Source organism: Gymnogyps californianus, chromosome 1 (genome assembly GCF_018139145.2).
Source record: "Gymnogyps californianus isolate 813 chromosome 1, ASM1813914v2, whole genome shotgun sequence".
Classification (NCBI taxonomy): domain Eukaryota; kingdom Metazoa; phylum Chordata; class Aves; order Accipitriformes; family Cathartidae; genus Gymnogyps; species Gymnogyps californianus.
In genome coordinates, this window is record NC_059471.1 from 2,103,375 (window position 1) to 2,121,119 (window position 17,745).

The following is a 17,745-nucleotide window of genomic DNA, read 5'->3' on the forward strand; positions in this document are numbered from 1 at the left end:
TCCTCCTTTTTACACTTGCCGCTTTGGGACTGGTCCCAGCTCTCATGGCTCTGCATTTTGAGTAGCAGCTGCCTGCCCTAAATTAAATAGAGGCTTTCCTCGCTCTGTCCAGATGTATCTTCTTTAGGGTAGTTGTGTTTCCCTTTTGTGGGACCCCGCTAGATTCCAGATGTTCACAGGCGCAACTAACTAGTTTCACTTCACTGAGAGAGGGTCGGACCTGGACCTCACGATGAAGGAGGCTTATCACTACAGCAGCTTTGGATGTGCAAGATTATCCTGGGATACGGAGAATTTTATGGCCTTAGCTTAGCACTGTTTTGCATTGGGTGCAAACTGCGTGGCTGTACTACCGCTAACTTGAAATTCTGATTTTTACAGAGCTAAGCTTAGATGATCCTTTCTCCTCGTAGGCTGGGGAAATCCAGCACTAACTTTTTGATCCAGAGAAGAGGGTAGGTTTTTTGTCATCAGCTTTTCTTAGCAGCTTTCTCTACTTGCACACATGGTTTAGCAGAAAAATAGGATTTTTATCAAATGCTGAGCCTGTAAAGGGCAGGCTGGGCAGCAGGCTTCCAGTCATTTTTAAGTCAGACTTCAGACTTCAATATCGTGATCGGTGCAGACACTGTGCAGTTGTTCCTACAGGATTGCAATGACTGAGAAATGCAGAAGCTCATGCTAGTTTTATGGCAGCCGATACACACTTGCTGCAGGCATGCTGTTCAGGGACACTTCTATTGCTTTGATCTTGGGTTTGTTGGTAATTTATATATAGAAGTCGCTTTTTGTTGACAAATACTCACAGACCTGATTTACTTTTATGTTAGGATGTCTTGATGGAGAAGAAGGGTATCTCAGCAGTGATGGAAGAATTTAAAAAGAAAAAGACTTAAAGCAAGCTTCTCTTCTGTATTAGGAGAAATTGATGCCTAGAATAAATTACTACCAGGAATCAGCATTTTTAAGGGAAAATCACTGTGGGATGTAACTGTTAACTGAAAAGCATGGGTTTTCCTGACCTTCCTTCCTTTCTCTCCCAATGTCCTTGGGAAAGGCTGTTACGTATCACTGATCCAAATACTGCTGAGTTCGGCAAAGCCAGCTGATTCAAGTTGTTGACTTTATTACTTCTGAGTTTTAGACGAGTTTTTAAAATAGTCTGTCCTTCACTGTCAAATAATACGAGACCTGTTGCTACGCTTGGGGTAAAATACATACAAACTACTTTTGTTCTTAACCTCTCATAGACCCAGAAGGGTCCTTAAGCTAATGTCTTAATAGTAATAATTCCTTTTAACAATTTAGCTATTATTGTATGTAACCCAATCTTTCCTTTTTAGATTCCTTTTTATATTCGGAGGTGTTTGCATATAAAAATTAAAACACTTGGAGTCTCATTTACCAAAATCATTCAACTGAAAATTCCCAGACTGTACCATCCATGAGATCGCACTGTTTGTTTAATGGATTATAGGCATAAGTTTTAAACACTCAAAAAGCTTCACTCAGCATGCTTGTTATGTAATTTATATTGGGGGTTTTTTTTAATGTTAAGTAAGAAAAAGTTTAGAGTAGTGTTACAGAAAATACGAGATGAAAAATAGAGTCCCTGTTCTTAACGGGTTACAGGTTATTTTCAAAACAAAGCAGATCAGGGATAGAAAAAACAGGGTTTCTAATGCAAATGAGAATAGGGTGGTATAAGAATTTAATTTTCATTTTTAATAGGCTACCCAAAATAGATAGAAGGCGGCATCTATGATATGGATCTCCCTTTTTATTTGGGGGGTTTGCTTTGATTACTAAACAGGAAAATATGTCACATTACCATGATGCAATACCATTGACTTTATAGAAAAGTTATCACTCCGCAAACACAATGATTTTTGTTCAGTTCACTTAAAACTTTTCCTTATCTTTTCATTTTCAGACTGTAGTCCGGGTGGGGTAGGGTCAGGTCTAATTTTGTTATGTTACCTCCACCCTTGTAAGGAAATTCTTTGCCTTCAACATCAGCTGTATTGTTTCCGGCAAAGCGGTGGCAGCTTACGAAGCATTTGTCAAGGTTTTTAATGCTTGGTGTAGGCAAAATTAGCACAGGTAAACTGTTGAGTTGCATCAACTCACGAAAGGATGGATGTTTGCAAATGAAAACTTAATTTGATCCACGATGGTCATCTTATTGAAAGAGTGGGGTTCCAGTGAGGGTTAGGGAGTTCAAAAAGACATAGAAGTATAAATGCCCATGTTTGAAAATATGAAATTATTTCTAGACAGTGAAGATTCAGATGAGACTAGTGTAAATTAGTCAGTGAAAACCCATGTGGCTTTACAAGTGTGGTTTTAATTGTGGTTTTTTAACTTAGTACTGTAAGGTCCAGGTTTTGGTGCCTGGTGGATTCAGATCGCTAAATGAGAAGTTTAATTTGAACGCCTGAGTTTAAACTGTAAAAATATTATGCAGAGCTTCAGCACAGCTTAGCAGTTTCTGTGCAAGACAAACATGAATAGAATAACAGGAATATTTCAGAAATAAATGAGATAAAATGGAAGACTCGCCTTGGTGGCTTTGCACGACTCTGGTCTGCATTATGCATGGGTCAAATAGTTTCCATTTTTTCTTTGGGATTTGAGAAGGAATGAGTCTTTTAAAATAAAAAATACATAGTAATTTAGCTTGTTCTCCGTCTTCTCCAGGAAGTTGAAATGGTAATTTGTAAACAGAGTGTGACTGAGACCTGTAAATGTTCTAGTGAAGAGACTTCGAAGTAAGTTACAGGAATGAACATGATACGTGCAACACAGTGTCTTTTCTACATCGTGCATTATCATCTTAGATTAAGATGTCCCAAAGGCAACCAAATTTACTAACAATATCTAAAATAGTTTTACTTACATCTTTGCTTTTGAGGAAATCTTTATAGAATGTAGACTGATTAAAACCAATGCATCCAAGTTCCCAAAATGTTTAATGGAATCTCTTGAATTAAAAAGAAAAACCTTCTCAAAATAATGATCTGAACTGGGACTGAAATTTTGTTCCTAGGAAAGCTATGTTATGTGATACTTGAAACTGTATGTTGAAATCAGAAAAACGTTCTTGGCCTGTCGTGTCCCCCCCATTTTACCGATTTGAATTAATGTATAGGATTTCTTATAAAAACACACCTTAATTTCATTATGTATCCATTGGCTTTGTTAACAGTTTCAGTTCTCAGTCCTAATTTCAGCCATTATCTTTTAAAGCTCGGGCTCAGGTGGGGAAGTAGTTTTGCACCTTTAGCATGACAATTCCTCTGTAAAGAAATTATTTCTTAAAAAACATTGACTTTTTTCTGTCCTTGGAAATTGTAATTCCGTGGTACTTAACTTCATATTATCTTAGTTCTGATGCTGGATTTGTTTTTAAAAAAATCATAAATCCTTTTGAGGTTGAAAAAAAGGCAGTTTTTTCAGTCTGATTGTAATACAGTAAGTGATTTCGTAATCTTTTGAGATTCAGAAAGAGAACAAAAGCCATTGTAGTGGAATAATGTGTGTTGGGCTTTTTGAAAAAAATTTTTCTTTTCAGTTTCCCCTTCAAGTTGTGTGATCAGAAATTTTGAAAAGACTTTCTATTTCAAACCTAAATTGTGATGTTCAGTGGTTTGGGTCAGAGTGTTTGTAAGTAAATGAGATTCAGATTATAAAATCCCACATGAATGTTAATTTATATCATGTAGTTCAGCAAGTCAAATCTTTTGTTTTAATATTAACATATCCAGCTTGATATAATAATTACCATTTTATAGAATTAATAGATACATTATCATTGAAAGCAATTTGTAACCAACCAGCTCTCCAATCCTGTAACTGCTGGGATGTCACGTTTTCTGTGCAACAAGGAGTTTTTTAGCATGTGTTGGAGCTGCACGCTTAGCCGTGGGTTTACTTGGCTGACAAATATGCCTGTGTTGTATTGCGCTGACTTTAATAACTTCAGTTCTGGCAGCTCTCATCAGTATTTAAGAACTTCATCATATTGAAACCGCTTTTAATTAATGAAAGGAGAAAGGCTGTAATGCAGTTTTCACATGCTGACAGATTTGTATGCTTCCTAATGTTTCGCCACACTTTTCTTTGATGTTCTTTCTTATATATCTTTCTTACATATCTCCGTATCACACTGGGGGGGTATTCTAGCATCTCAGCACAAAACTTCAGAGCTGTGGTCGTTGCAGGAGGAGTGGGGAAATAATGAAGTTAATATTTAAATATCTTTTTATATTCCTAGAACCACAGAATGCAACTGTAGATGAATCAATTCCTAATGCTCGGTAGATAATAGTTGCAGAGAATAAACACGTGTTGAGATGGGCTTCATCTCACCCAGCTTTTATGACCACCATGTAGACGTGTATATCTAAGCTAATTGTCTGGGCGCTATTTACGGTCAGTGAAGAGGAATAGGCACTTAGCATGCTGCCTTTCATCTGACCTATTTTAGCCATCTATCTTAGAGGGAGATGAATCACACCACAGAAGTACCAACTTCTCTCCATTGACTCTAAAAAGGACCTAGAGTGACAAACTCCAACGTAGATGGCTGCACTGTAGAAGTCTTAAGTTAAATGACATGAACCCCTCCTGCTGGGTTTAACATAAAAAGAACATATGGGCTTGATATGAAGGCAGGGGGAACGAGCTCTGAAATACTCGTTTATAGCATACTGCAATGAAAAAATCACAGCTGCTTTGCAAACTGAGCATTTATAATTGCTTTGCCAAGTTTAAACTATTTATTTACATTTATTAGCAGAGTTGCACTCCAGCCGGGTGTTTGATCTGAAAAGCTTTAGGAAGAGATATGCTCGATCATAAAAGTCTGCAGGTTCTGTTTTGGGGGAGTTTCAGGATTGCCATCGTCATGCAGCGGCTCTCCCGAGAGCACAACCGATCTTGGCAATTTTATACATCATTTGTATTCTCTGAAAGTGCAAGACACACCTGCTTTTGGGACTGCATGTATTTGATGTGAAAATAAATGCCCTTGAAATGGGATGGTAACTTTGGCGCTCATATAACTGTGATACTGAGGGCTTATCCCTTTAGCGTTATAAAAGCACACAAAGTGTTAAAATCCTCGTGCTAACCTAGGGCTATGCCTTATGAACTAAATGTGCATTGCAGGATGAATTCCAGTAAAGCTCTGCCTATATCAAGATAGACAAGAACTGAAGCTGCGTATGGGTATTGCTGTAGGGTTTTTATGGATTCGCGGTTGGGAATTTCCTGACTTTTTATCAATTGGACATCCCAGCCGTAAGCTCATATTACAGAATTCTTTTAATAAGAATTATTTTTTTTTTTTAAGTGATGCTTAACAGAGTATTTGGTAGAGCTGACATCACTTGTAAGAGCCTGGAGAAGTTAACCTATAGCTCTTTCCCAGCCATACGTCTTCCTTCGCTTAACAGAGCCTTCCCGTGGCTGGGGGCCTCAAGTAGCTGCCCTGGCTGCTGACCCCTCGAGACCGGCCTTTGATACGGGTAGCTGGCAGCATGGCTGAGTGAGCCGGCTACATTGTGGGGGCTTGAAAGAAATTCCCATGTTTGCTGCTGGTTTGGCATGGCAGCCTATCTGTTTGTTTTCTGATGGCCATAGTTTTTGCGCTAGCAAGTTTGAGGCACGTTTAATGTCTGAGGTTGAAGGAAGAAATCAGCCTGTGCTAGGAAATACTTTACACTTGGTAGGTGGAGGATGAAGAAAATAGTGTAGTATAAAGTGGATTTTGCATATAAAATTTTGGACGCAAGAATTCCAGTCGCACAATTTTATTATTTTCCTCAAAGCATCCTTCACTGAGGATGTCTGTATGTTAAGTTTTAACTTCATCTGGTGGTTGCTGTAGTAGCTGTGTGCTGATGGTAGGCATAACTTTTTTGCAGAAAGAAAATCTCTTCTGTTCGTCCTAAGTTCTGAATGATTTGTGTCTGATTTGCATGGGTCTGTTAGCCTCATCTTAAATATTGAGCTTGATTTTGCTGGGGCAGAAACTATTTCTTAAGGCTTGCACGATTTCACCTTTTTTTTTTCCCCTGACTTTTCAAAATGATTTAAATAATCAAATTCAATTTTGTATAGAAATGCATTCTTGAATCTGTTGAAATCTGATATACACTATTTCAAGGAATATTTAATGGATATCTGTGAAATTTAGTATATTTAAATATATATATAATATATTTAATATAATATATGTATAATATAATATATAATATGTATTTAAATATATCCAGAGTTGAATATTTAAATGAAATTGTCAGTCACTTGCAAAGTCGTACATGTTTAATACAGAACTTGCGTTAAACCTATGTGTAACCTAGGCCATGCGATGTGTTTTTACGGCTCTGGTTACAACAGTGCTTTTGAGTTTGAACTTTGATGTTGCCCTCTGGTAACTGCTAAGTTTATGATAAATTTTTGTTATGTATGTGGTATTTCTGTGCACGAAAGAGATATGTTGAGCTTATGTGAAATGGCAGGTATTGATCAGCAGTTTTTAATAAGCAAATAGCTGTGTATCTGAAGCAGACAGATGTTGAGTGTCTTGGTAATGTCACTTGGAGCACGGCACAGTGACTTGAGGAGTGCTCTGGCTGGTAGAAACTCCACATCCTTGCAGTTCCTCGGTCCCTTTCTTGACATAAGTGACATCTCCCTGAGCGTATTCGCTTATCCAAACCTGACCTCACTGTTCTGCTATGGCCGTATTACACAACTGGATGGAAATCATTGACTATAACGTGATATTGTTACAGTGCTCTGTGGTGCCATCTAATGGAAATAAAGCACTGCCAGTCCTCCTTGTCAAAAATGAAAGATGTCCACCTGTCGCTGCCCAGGCTAATAATGACAGGTGAATATGTGTTAAAAAAAAAAATTGTATGAGCATCTGACAAGTCTAAACAGGAATGCTAATAAATATATACAAACGTACATACTGCTTTTCTTAATTTTCTTAAACTCTTTCCCTCATACAGGCTCTTGATGGAAATGTATATGATCACCTTAAGGATTATTTAATGGCATTCAGCAGGACTGAACTAGAGACGTGCCAAGCTGTACAAAACACGTTCCAGTTTTTACTGGAGACTTCCAGCAGGGTAAGTTTTAACTGAATGATCCTTTGTAACTGAATACTTACAGCATATATAAGTTCCCAGGCTTAGGATTTGCTTCCAAAATAATGACAAAACTGAAGGGTTATTATTTTTGGTTACTCCGGAGTGGTATTAAGTTAAAAGAAACTAGACAGTTTTCTTGGGGAGAATTTTTCCTATTGCCACCCAGATTGCATTCTCATGAGTGCATTTACACAGTACAAGATCTTTAGAGAACAGCGATCAAGAGATGTTCAGTTATACTCACTCTGCATGTTTGGAAAGAGAAACTGCAGCTGAGAGTTCTCCACTGTGTAATCGGGAACCGCATTAAGTCATCCATCACAGTAAAGCCCTGTGAAACTGTTTGGATCATTTCTTAATAATTGTCAACTTAAAACCCAAAATATTATGGTGTTTTCTGCCTTGAATTAAGAATGGCAAATACAGAGAACAGATTAGAGTCTTGTCATAGACGTGGTTTGTTTGCTTTGTCGAGCAGCCAGAATCAGAAATACATGATCGCTTCCAGGATAATTTTGATACTTAAATAATTCATCTGCCTGGCTAAAAAAAAAAAAATAATTGCCATTGAGCTCCAACGAGCTGCTTTGGTGCAGTCATAATATTCCTTTATACATTTACCTTAACCACCCGCACAGAAACAGAGCTCATTTATACAGGGACTTATGCAGAAAAAACGTATTTAACACGTTCCTTATTCACCTGCAAGCATGCTAACTCACACCTTATTAGATATAAAGTGAGTGGATTGAAAATTGGCTTCACACTAGCTTGTCTTTGATTTTACTTGGCAGCAACTGTAAAGACAATGAAAATACCATTTTATCTTCTGTTGGAAAAGGTCTATCAATAATTTACCTTGGTGTATATCATTCAGGTCAGCTTAAAATACCTTCCCCCAAAATACTGGTTTTGAATCTTTTAACTAAATATGCTTATCTGTAATGTCTACGTATTCGTAATTAATTTCTCAGTATTGTACTAAATCCTTTGTGTTCAGAATACTTGGAGTGCTGCCTGGCTGGGACTTTCAGCTAACTAAACTGTCGTTTCCAAACAGCTCATTTGCGTAGGAATACCTTCGTCGTATATTTGTGTGCGCCGAGCTTGTGATAGCTTGTGTTAGCAAGCCTCTGTGTGGCCGGAAGCCTGCGGGTCTGGCTTATTTTACACAGTAACAACATCATGCTGTATGTTTCAGGAAAATAGTTCTGTTTCTGCTTTACTAAGTTAGTACAATGCCTGGAGAACGAACAAAAACGTAAATACAGCTGTCAGGTCTGAACAGGATTTTTACAACTGGTTTATAGCTCATCGGCACCAATCTTCTCTCCTTGCAGTTCAAGAATGCAGAGAAGAAAAATTTGTATTACATTACTACTGAAAATGTGTGTCTTGCTCTGAAATACTAAACACATTAATCAGTGGATTATTCCACGGACATAGGCTTTGCTCATCCTTTCTTTTGAATTTTCAACATTTCCTGTAGGCCCACGTTGCAGGAATCAGTCAGCTCAAAAAGGAGAGGTGAATCCAGAGTAGAAACTCTGTATCAAAAGCTATGCATGTGTTTCAAAAGTAGCTTGAGTGTTAAACATGTAACAAATTTGTTAGCAGTTTAGTAATTTGGAATAAAATTACTGTGATCAAAGCAAAGATTTTAAATAGTTATTGTTTTTTTTTAATACTTTACCTGTTCTTTGTTAGTTTTAAGTACAAGATCACAAGTTTGCCAAGCTACGTTTAGAAAAGACACTTTAGATCATTGGTAGAAATGCTTTTGGTTTTCCATCTGAACTATATTTCTGTTTACAGGATGGAATTAAATTATATTTGCTTTAGAATGAGGCAGGTTGCTTCCCAGAAGTGCCTGCTTGCCTCTTGAATGTCAGAGAGCCAGAGGTGGCTGCTTCGGATGGGCAGGGCTGTGTTGTATTCAGCTGCTTAGGAGATTGTCAGTCACCTGATGCTAATGCAGATTGAGGGAAACATCTCAAAACCAAGTTTTCTATATAAAATGAAGGTTTTTCACAGTTTATCGTAGCATCGTTTGTGGCAGCTTTGGAGGTTTTATTACTGCTAGGTTGGGGTGACCCATGTCATTCCTCTGGCATGTCCAGGACATATTACCCTCTGACACTGAGCATATGAAAAGGCAATTTAACTTCCTTTGCACTTGAACAATCTTATTCAAGACTTGTACTTCTTGCACTTCTCTTTCGGAAAAAATCTGATTTTCTTTGGGACATTTTCTGAAATGCTGTTTACTGTTTTGAATAACATTTCTGGATGTTTCTGATAAGAAGCTTCACCAACCTAGGGCAAATAATGTCATTTATGCACGTCTCTGACTATGCCTTCTTTCTGTATATGGTATATATTTAACATTTGATTTCAAACCTATTTTAACATGTCAATTGACATTGACTTCATAAAGAAACTGTGTGAGAACGTTGACTTAATTTCTGAATAACAGGAAATCCATTTGGAAAAGTTGCTGCTTAATCCTGAGAATACTGTGTTGCTTTGGAGTCTTTTTCTTTTCTTTCTAACAATTGTCAAATATAGTTTGCAGAATGCTCCGGGATATTAATTTGCTGGACTTGCACGCTCTCCCAAGTCTCACCTTATGATAACAGTTGTTCTCATTTATAACTAAGTATTGTTGCTTTGAGGGAAAATTTCTTATGAGTGCTGTTGTAAAGATGGTTTTTCGTCTTTGAAGAACTGAGTTGCTTTCGAGTTAGAGGTCTATAGTGAAAGGTTATTGCATTAAAATAACTGTATAGGTTTTCACGTCCTCAGTAACTACACTTTGGGGTTTTTTTCTAATTGAAGTTGGTTTAAAATAGTTACATATATTTGACATGGCACAGAGTTGTGTGCTACGGTCAGTGTTCACATATATCTAAAGGACTATGTGAAGACCGGAGCTGTTTAACGTAAATGATCTCGATGCCATGGTCAGCGCTGAGCATCATCTGAAGCTGCAGGTGATTCCTCCCTTAGTATTTTCTGAATTTCTGTTTACGGGAATTCCTAATACAGACTCCCTGTATGCCTTCTCTGTATGTTTTCTACGCATTTGAATGTGTTTATGTTCAACTGCTCAAATTGGTGCAGTAATTATGTACTGTACTGTTCTAAATGAGTGCATTATTGGCCCTGGAGGACTATTTACTTTCTTTAACTGAAGATTAGCTTTTTACAGTTCAGTATTTCGGTAACACAAGCATCAACATTTTGATGCATCAGAGAACATGTTGTACTTACCATTGTACATACAGTGTAATCAGAATTCTTGGTCATATACAATGCTGCTGCTATTTGTGGATAAATACCATCTTTATTATACACTTCCGTACATTTAAACCCTCAGTTTGGTAGTAGATTTTTATAATTTCATGCTGCTATTTACACATTTTCATCAATTGAAGCAATGAATACTCTGTAGAGTTCTTCAACCAGTGATACTATTTTTTCATATTGCAATCACTGAGTTTTTCTTTGTAAATATGTGTAAACTGTGACATAAGAGATTTGTTTAGGGATATGTGTCATGGTATCTGAAATGTATCATTAAACAAATTTAGTAGCTGAAGTAGTTTTGGTTTAGCAAAATGCAAGCTTTGAGAGTTTTCTCTGAAAGCAATTTAATAAAAAGAGATGAATTTTGTAACTGATTTTGTATGCGTTATTCCAAATAGTCTTTTCAGCTTCTGCAACTAATAATTTGTGCAAAAATAAGACATTTCAGCTTAAGAAAGAACTGTGTACAAGAAATTATCCACAAGAGAAGAGAAAAATATTTATGGTAGTGACACCAAATACTCTGTACTCGATAGCTGGGTTTTTTCCGCATTTTGCCTTTGTGGTATTTTTCATAGGTTAATGGCAGATATATTTTAGGTCTTTGTCATCCAGTGTGTGTCCTGCCAGTCAGTTCTGAATAGCTGTGGGTAGTACTGCCCAGAATCAGGTCCTGTATTTCCTTTTGTTGCACTCAAGGTTCTGCTGCAGATTTGATCTCTGTTTGAAACACTGTACTGATTTTTACTATATAGCATGTTTTTAAGTTTACAAAATAATGAATCTAAATGGCATTTTTTATTTTCTCAGGTGGTGCGGGATTACAATCTACAGCTGTTTTTACAGGAGAACTCTGTGTTTCACAAACCGCAGCCTTTCCAGTTCCAACCAAGTGACAGTGACACTGTAAGAACCCTGCTGAATTCCTTGATTTATTTGTTCTTGCTCTATTTTTAAGAATGTTGTTATAAATGGGTAAGAGAATAGTGCTCACTGGTATCTCAGTCTGGTTTAACCTCATGCTGTATTTTTGGAAAAGAAAGGGAAAGTGGTCTGACTCCACCAGCTCTGCTTGCGGTAGGTGGCTAACCGTAACAAAAGCATCAAACGGGCTCAACGTCATCCACAGAAGAGCAGAATCTTTTTTTGCTTCCAGATTGTGACTAGCAGTCCTGTGTTTCTCTGCTTTCAGCGTAATTCTTACTACATTTTGTTAGCTTTTTATCATGCTGGTGAGGTTCTCGTAATATTCAATAATACTGGGTTACAAGATGTGTGATGCTATGACAAATAAAGTGTCCATGTACCTCTGAATTACTCAAGGAATACCTATAAATACATGTAAGAAGTTACTGATTTAGAAGGAATAGTGTTAAAACGTTGCATTCCAAAATAATCTCAGAAAATATTATTTTGGTGCATGTGTTGCTTCCAAAGCAATCGTTAATGACATTAAAATTGAGTAAATCATAGTATGTAAATACATTCCCAAACAGCAGTTCTATTAAAGTGGGTTGTTGATGTCCCACCGACATTACTAACGTTACTTTAAGAAATAACAGTTTAAAATAAGTCTAGATCTTTAAAATGTTAAACTTGTGCAGCTTTTTATTACTTGAATTCATTAGTAAACTGACTTGGACAGAAATGTCTTGATCTCCCGTCAGGTGGTTAAATTCAAGAACCCTGTTAATAGATACGTAAGAGTGATTTTTGCAGGCATACTAACAGCTATAACACAGTTTCCGTTGTCTTTCCATTTTAACAAACTGTGATTTTGATTTTTCTTCCTGCTTTTTTGGCTAGAGTCAGTTATTTCCGTAAAGTTTTAGGTTGTTCTTAATACAGTGAGCAGAATCTTTCTAACTGTCTTTGCCCTGCCTTTCTAACCTTTGCTGCCGTGTGTTTTCATCCTTGTGCAATCTCTGCATCTAGAGTTTTCATGCAGTTCAGCTGGTGGATATTGAGCCCTCACCTGTGAGTGCTATGAGAATGACTATAGCAGAGGTAGTATTTACGATCAGCCTTTGGCGTTTGTGTCCTTATCGGTATGCATGTGGCTCGGGATGCTGAATTTACACTCATGTAGAGGTGGCAACAGAATGCGTAATATATATGTATATAAAATGAAAAAAAGAAAGCTTTTTCCGCAACGAGACTTAAGTTAAAGAAGGAAAAAGCAATTTAACTGTGTTATTTGTGGGGATCAGCTTCACGCTTATCTTTTGCACTTGCACAGCATTTGTAATTGATATTCTAATCTTTTGGGGGCATGAATTAAAATTTCACAGCTCAAGATAGTAATGTGTATAATTGGTTACTTCTCTAATATGAATGGGGAAGCTTGTATAACAACTGGAGGCTATTAGTATGCACTGATGAAATGCAGTCCTATTACTAATTTAATTTTGTTCTTTTTCCAGAGGCCTATCCCCATGTAAAATAGAACTGTAATTCACTCTTATTAAACTCTTCAACATTAAAAATTACATGATGCTTTGACATGGCATTTGTGTGGTCTGACAGTGTACTCGTACGCTGCTCGTACTGCTTAACTTCAGGAGCTTTTTAGAAGGCAATGAGTGGGTTGTTCATGTCTAAAGCTGTCTCAGTACCTCAGATGCAGTGACTTCTTTACTTGGCTAACCCACTGGGGCTGTAGAATTACTGCATTTCTTCATTGCACTGCATTTTTTGAGCTTCTAGCTGCTTACGCTGTAACCAGTTTTCACAAAAATAAATAAATTATGCAGGCTTCTTTATGATCCATACAATTATGCTTAGCTAACAGGGTCCTACCTGGGCAATTGCAGGTTACACGTTCACCATTTTTAATCAGTAAGTACAAGAGAATGAGGGCTTTTGCTCAGGCTTTTGAATTTGTCAGAAATTTTATGTTTTCTAATTAATCGAACAACATTTAATTGAAGAACAGTTATGAAGCATTCTTTTGCCACATACTCTCTTTGTAGATGATCTGCAGAGATTATCAGTTGGCTTTTAGTTTTTGTGGGTTATGCATGATAATTTTCACACCAAAGACTAACACTGAAAGAAATGTAAGTGGAGCGATTAATACATCCAATCAAATGTTTAATATGAACCTTTTCCAAGAACAGATTATGGCCTCTCATCAAACTAAATACCTGATCCACTGTGACCACTGTGGGGTCAAAGTTTGGAGCATTTAAGTATTACTGGAATGAAATTTTGAGTATTGTAGGCAAGAGGAATGTTATAAAAAACAGGGATGTGGAGCTCACCTACATGGAAAACTCTGAATGCTTTTGTAAATTCTCGTTTTACACGGTCCATCTCAAAATTTTGTTTTATGAGGGGAGAGCTGTTGCCAAAGAGTAACGCAGAATGGATTGCCATGAAATCCTTGAGTCAGGTACAAAACCCACAGCTCAGTTTACTTTCAAAATACTCTTAACGTGCACAGTCAGAGCCTCCAAAAGAGACTATTCCTAAGAAAGGTAGGTGTGAAATGGTTTTCCGTCAGTTTTCAGAATTTTTGTTTCCCCAGCATCACACTAACACTGGCTGAAATGTAGACTGTTAAATGTCCACAAAGAGAAGCCCACTACAAAATATTCTACATCAATCAGCTATTTTCCATTATCTAAAAAATTGTTTTGAACTTAACTTTATACATTTGTTCATGTTACTGAATTATTTAGATTGTTTCAGTGTCTCGGTTAATTTCGACTGACATAAATTGATACTTTTAAAAAAGGAAGTTTTTCGAATTTTTTAAAACAAACCATTTTCCCTTAAGGCAATGGTTTGTTTTAAAAGTATTCAGTAAGAAATCATTGATAAATTCCCAACCAGCTTTAATCCTTTCAGTAAATGAATTCGCAGAATGGATTGGGCCTTTACGAACAGCAAGATGGAAAAAATAAGAGAGTCTTTTGAAATACCTTTCGCCTCACAAGAAAAACTAGTCAGCACATGCTGACCTTACACGGAGCCTGCTGCTGTATTCAGTGTAGTGACAGTTTAATCATCAAACATCCTCCCACGAGGCAAGTGATATTTATTAAGTCTGCAGAAATCTATTGCGTTGAAAATATACTGTCCCCATGCTTCACAGATAAGCCCTAGCCATAAGAACAGGGCAAAATATAACGGAAATTAGCCAGCTTTTCTCTGTTTCCTGTTTGGAAAAGATTCTTTTTCCTTGAACCGCATGTTATCATGTGAGAAAATGAGCCAGACGACAAAAAGCATGTCCATGGTGCGGGAGGATAAGGGCAACAAAAAGCTGACACTAAACTTTTGAGGCCTTTTTTCCTGTTTTTTATCTATGTGTCGCCTGTGACTGTAGTTTCCCCTGTACATTACTGATGCTGTTGTTTTCTTTGAGCGTGCAAGTAAAAACTGTAGCCAAATCTGATTTGTATGACAGCTTATTGACATGAAAAAAATCTATTTTTCTCACTGTAATTTGCAGAAAAACAACATCTCAGATCGGTGGAAAGTTTCGCAGTTTCACCCCTCGTTACTTGGATATACAAGTTTTATGCATAGATTGTGAGAATACGGATGAATTTCACTTCACTATCATACGCAGAAGAATATCTTGAATTTCTGAGCGGCTTATATTAAGCTATATTATATAAGTTATATAAGCTATACTTACAAAAGGATATCATTCTTGCTTGTGGCCAGGCATGTTTTCTCAGCTCTGCAAGTGCTCAGGGGTTTAAAAGTAAATAGAAATTACTGTATAAATGGGAATCAGGACTCAGTCGAGAGCTCTCCTTTGTCAGACTTTAGTTTTAACAGGTATTGTGCATGCATCCGGAGGCAGAGGTATTGATGCATTTCAGCATGTATTATTGAATTTATTTAAATATTTAAAATATATTTTAAAAACTTATTTAGTATTAAATATGTTTAAATATTTTAAATTCCTTTGTTTTCCAAATAATGTTATATTCTATGTTTATAATTATTAAATATAAATATTTTGTTTGATATAAATATTTAAATACAAAAAAGTTCATTAAATATAAACTGCTACTAAAAAATAATCCCTCATGTAAGTAAGCCCAAACTGACAAGTTCAGAGAATGCAGTACTTTTTCAGTACTGAGAGTAGTCTGTGCTTTTAATACCAGAACAGAGTAAGGTGACTGTTTTTAACTATAAATTTTGAAGCTAAATATAAAAAAAAAAAAAGTTATGATTTCATTTTATCAATGTATAAACTATTAGGAATTATTGCTGAGGAGAAATATAGCCATTCAGGTAAAGAAATGTTCAGTAGATGCAAGTGGGAGCCTGGCAAAGCTCTACATTCCCTGTATGACTTGACATGTGTTGTGCATGGCCGACATGACTAAAACTGATTTTACTTAATTCCTCCCACCCCTGTCATGGTTAAAATAAGGTCTGAGATATAATACTCATATTTGAGGTTGATATTGAAAGTTTAGTTTGAAGAAAAGGGAAAGTCCACACCCTAGAGTTACTGGCTCTCTTATCTTGGGTTGAATGTTAACATCATTTCTGATTTACTTTAAGTATAATGAGCTGAAATTGGCTCACCACCTAATTGATTTTATTTTAATTTAGAGAGCACGCTGTTAGTATTCTTTTTTTTACAGTTGGGAAACACTGTTTAAGCAAAGCTCTCAATAATTTCTAACAGTGAGACTAGAGAGCAGAAGTAATACTTGAAAGAAGTGGCCACTTAAGAAATAGATCTTTGTTTATATTGCGTTGCAAATATCTATGAAATCAATTTCTCTGTGTCAGAGTTGATTCAAAAGGCACTCTTTTTTTCCTTTGGTTACCTAATGAGAGCATTTTTACTATATTTCTAGTTATAATAGAATGCACTATAGATTTTTGGAAAACTTGGATGTGAATGTGATAGCTGAGGCAAGTGAGAGTAATTATGAGGGTGAGAATGGAAGTACACTAACAAAAATATACTCTAATTTCAAAATTAATTTCAGTGAGAAGATTAAAAACTTTAAAAAATAAGATTAAAATTAAAAATATTTGTGGCTTTTAATCTCTGCTATATAAAAAAAGTGCTTAACACAAAACCATCAGGCACTAGGAACAACAAAGCTGTATTAATCACTGACATCTAACAAAAACTTTTAAGATTCAAGTCTTCCCCCAAAAAAACCCCTAAAACCAGAGATGGGAAAAAACAGAGCTACAACCTTTACAGTAACCTTATCCTAACACGTTTGGCATCAGCTACTGCAACAATCTGTGTGCATAGTATGTTTCAGAGGAGATTTCTAGCTAATGGTCAGTGATCCCCCCAAATAATTATTGAACCAGAATTAAACAGCCCCCTAAAAACCAACTAGATAAATTATTTCATACATACGGCTGTACAACTGTTCCTTTCATGAGTACTTTTCAGTGAGGAGAGTTTCAGTTACACCAGAGGTCAGACGATAGCTTCAGTATTTGTTGGGATTTAAATATTTTGCTATAGAAAATGTCTTTAGTAAAAAACATGGTGGGACTCTTTTTCAGCCCAGATGATGTCAAAAAGGCCCAAGGTCCCCTTTCTCTGTTCAGATATCCCAGAACCATCTTTCTTCTGATGAGTTTAAATGTAGTTATTTTCTTTATTCCCTGCCTGACAGGATGTGCCTTATCCTTCTGCAGCTCTCAGCACTCACCACTGTGAGATGTTAATTTATTAGATTAAAAAGCAGAATGTGGTTATATAAAGCAGCAATAGTAGGTTGGTTTGTTTTTAGCTTTATCATAACATATGTACAGAGGTTTACGTAACCTGTTAATAGTGGATGTAGGTCCTTTTTTATTCTTCTGAGTGGAAAAAAAAAAACCCTGTATGCAAATAATCTTTATTTTTAAAGACGGGGGGTGTCCTGTCTGTAACATTGAAAATTTATGGAAATGCAAGTCAGTCCTAGCTCACTCTTGGCTGAACTAAAATTAAATTAATTCTACAATAATAGACTGAAATGAGCACCAAACTTGACTCACGATTTTCTTATAACTGCTGTGTTTAGCTGAGAGTTGTGTGAAAAGTGTCATGCATATGCCTTCCTCCTCCGTAGAAGTGTTGATCATAAGGTTGAGCTTGCTTTTCAACATTGGCATGGTAACCTCTTATTTTCACCTCTTTAGAAGAAATGGCTATGATTTTTAGGTGTGTTTTGTGTTGGTGATTTGCATGCAATAAATGTTTACTACTTTTTTTCCTTTGTTGAAGTGAACTTTAGTCTTCAGCTACAAAAATAAGGAGCTTTTAGGCTCA

At 36.5% G+C, this 17,745-nt stretch overlaps 1 protein-coding gene across 1 annotated transcript in view; it reads left to right on the plus strand.

The window, feature by feature from the left end:
• Positions 1 to 17,745, plus strand: part of FCHSD2 (FCH and double SH3 domains 2) — a 166,958-nt gene that overhangs the window by 117,110 nt on the left and 32,103 nt on the right. The window contains exons 9-10 of the mRNA XM_050913717.1: positions 7,026 to 7,148; positions 11,289 to 11,384. Of these exons, the coding sequence (XP_050769674.1) occupies positions 7,026 to 7,148; positions 11,289 to 11,384 (219 nt within the window). The remainder of the gene's footprint in view (positions 1 to 7,025; positions 7,149 to 11,288; positions 11,385 to 17,745) is intronic.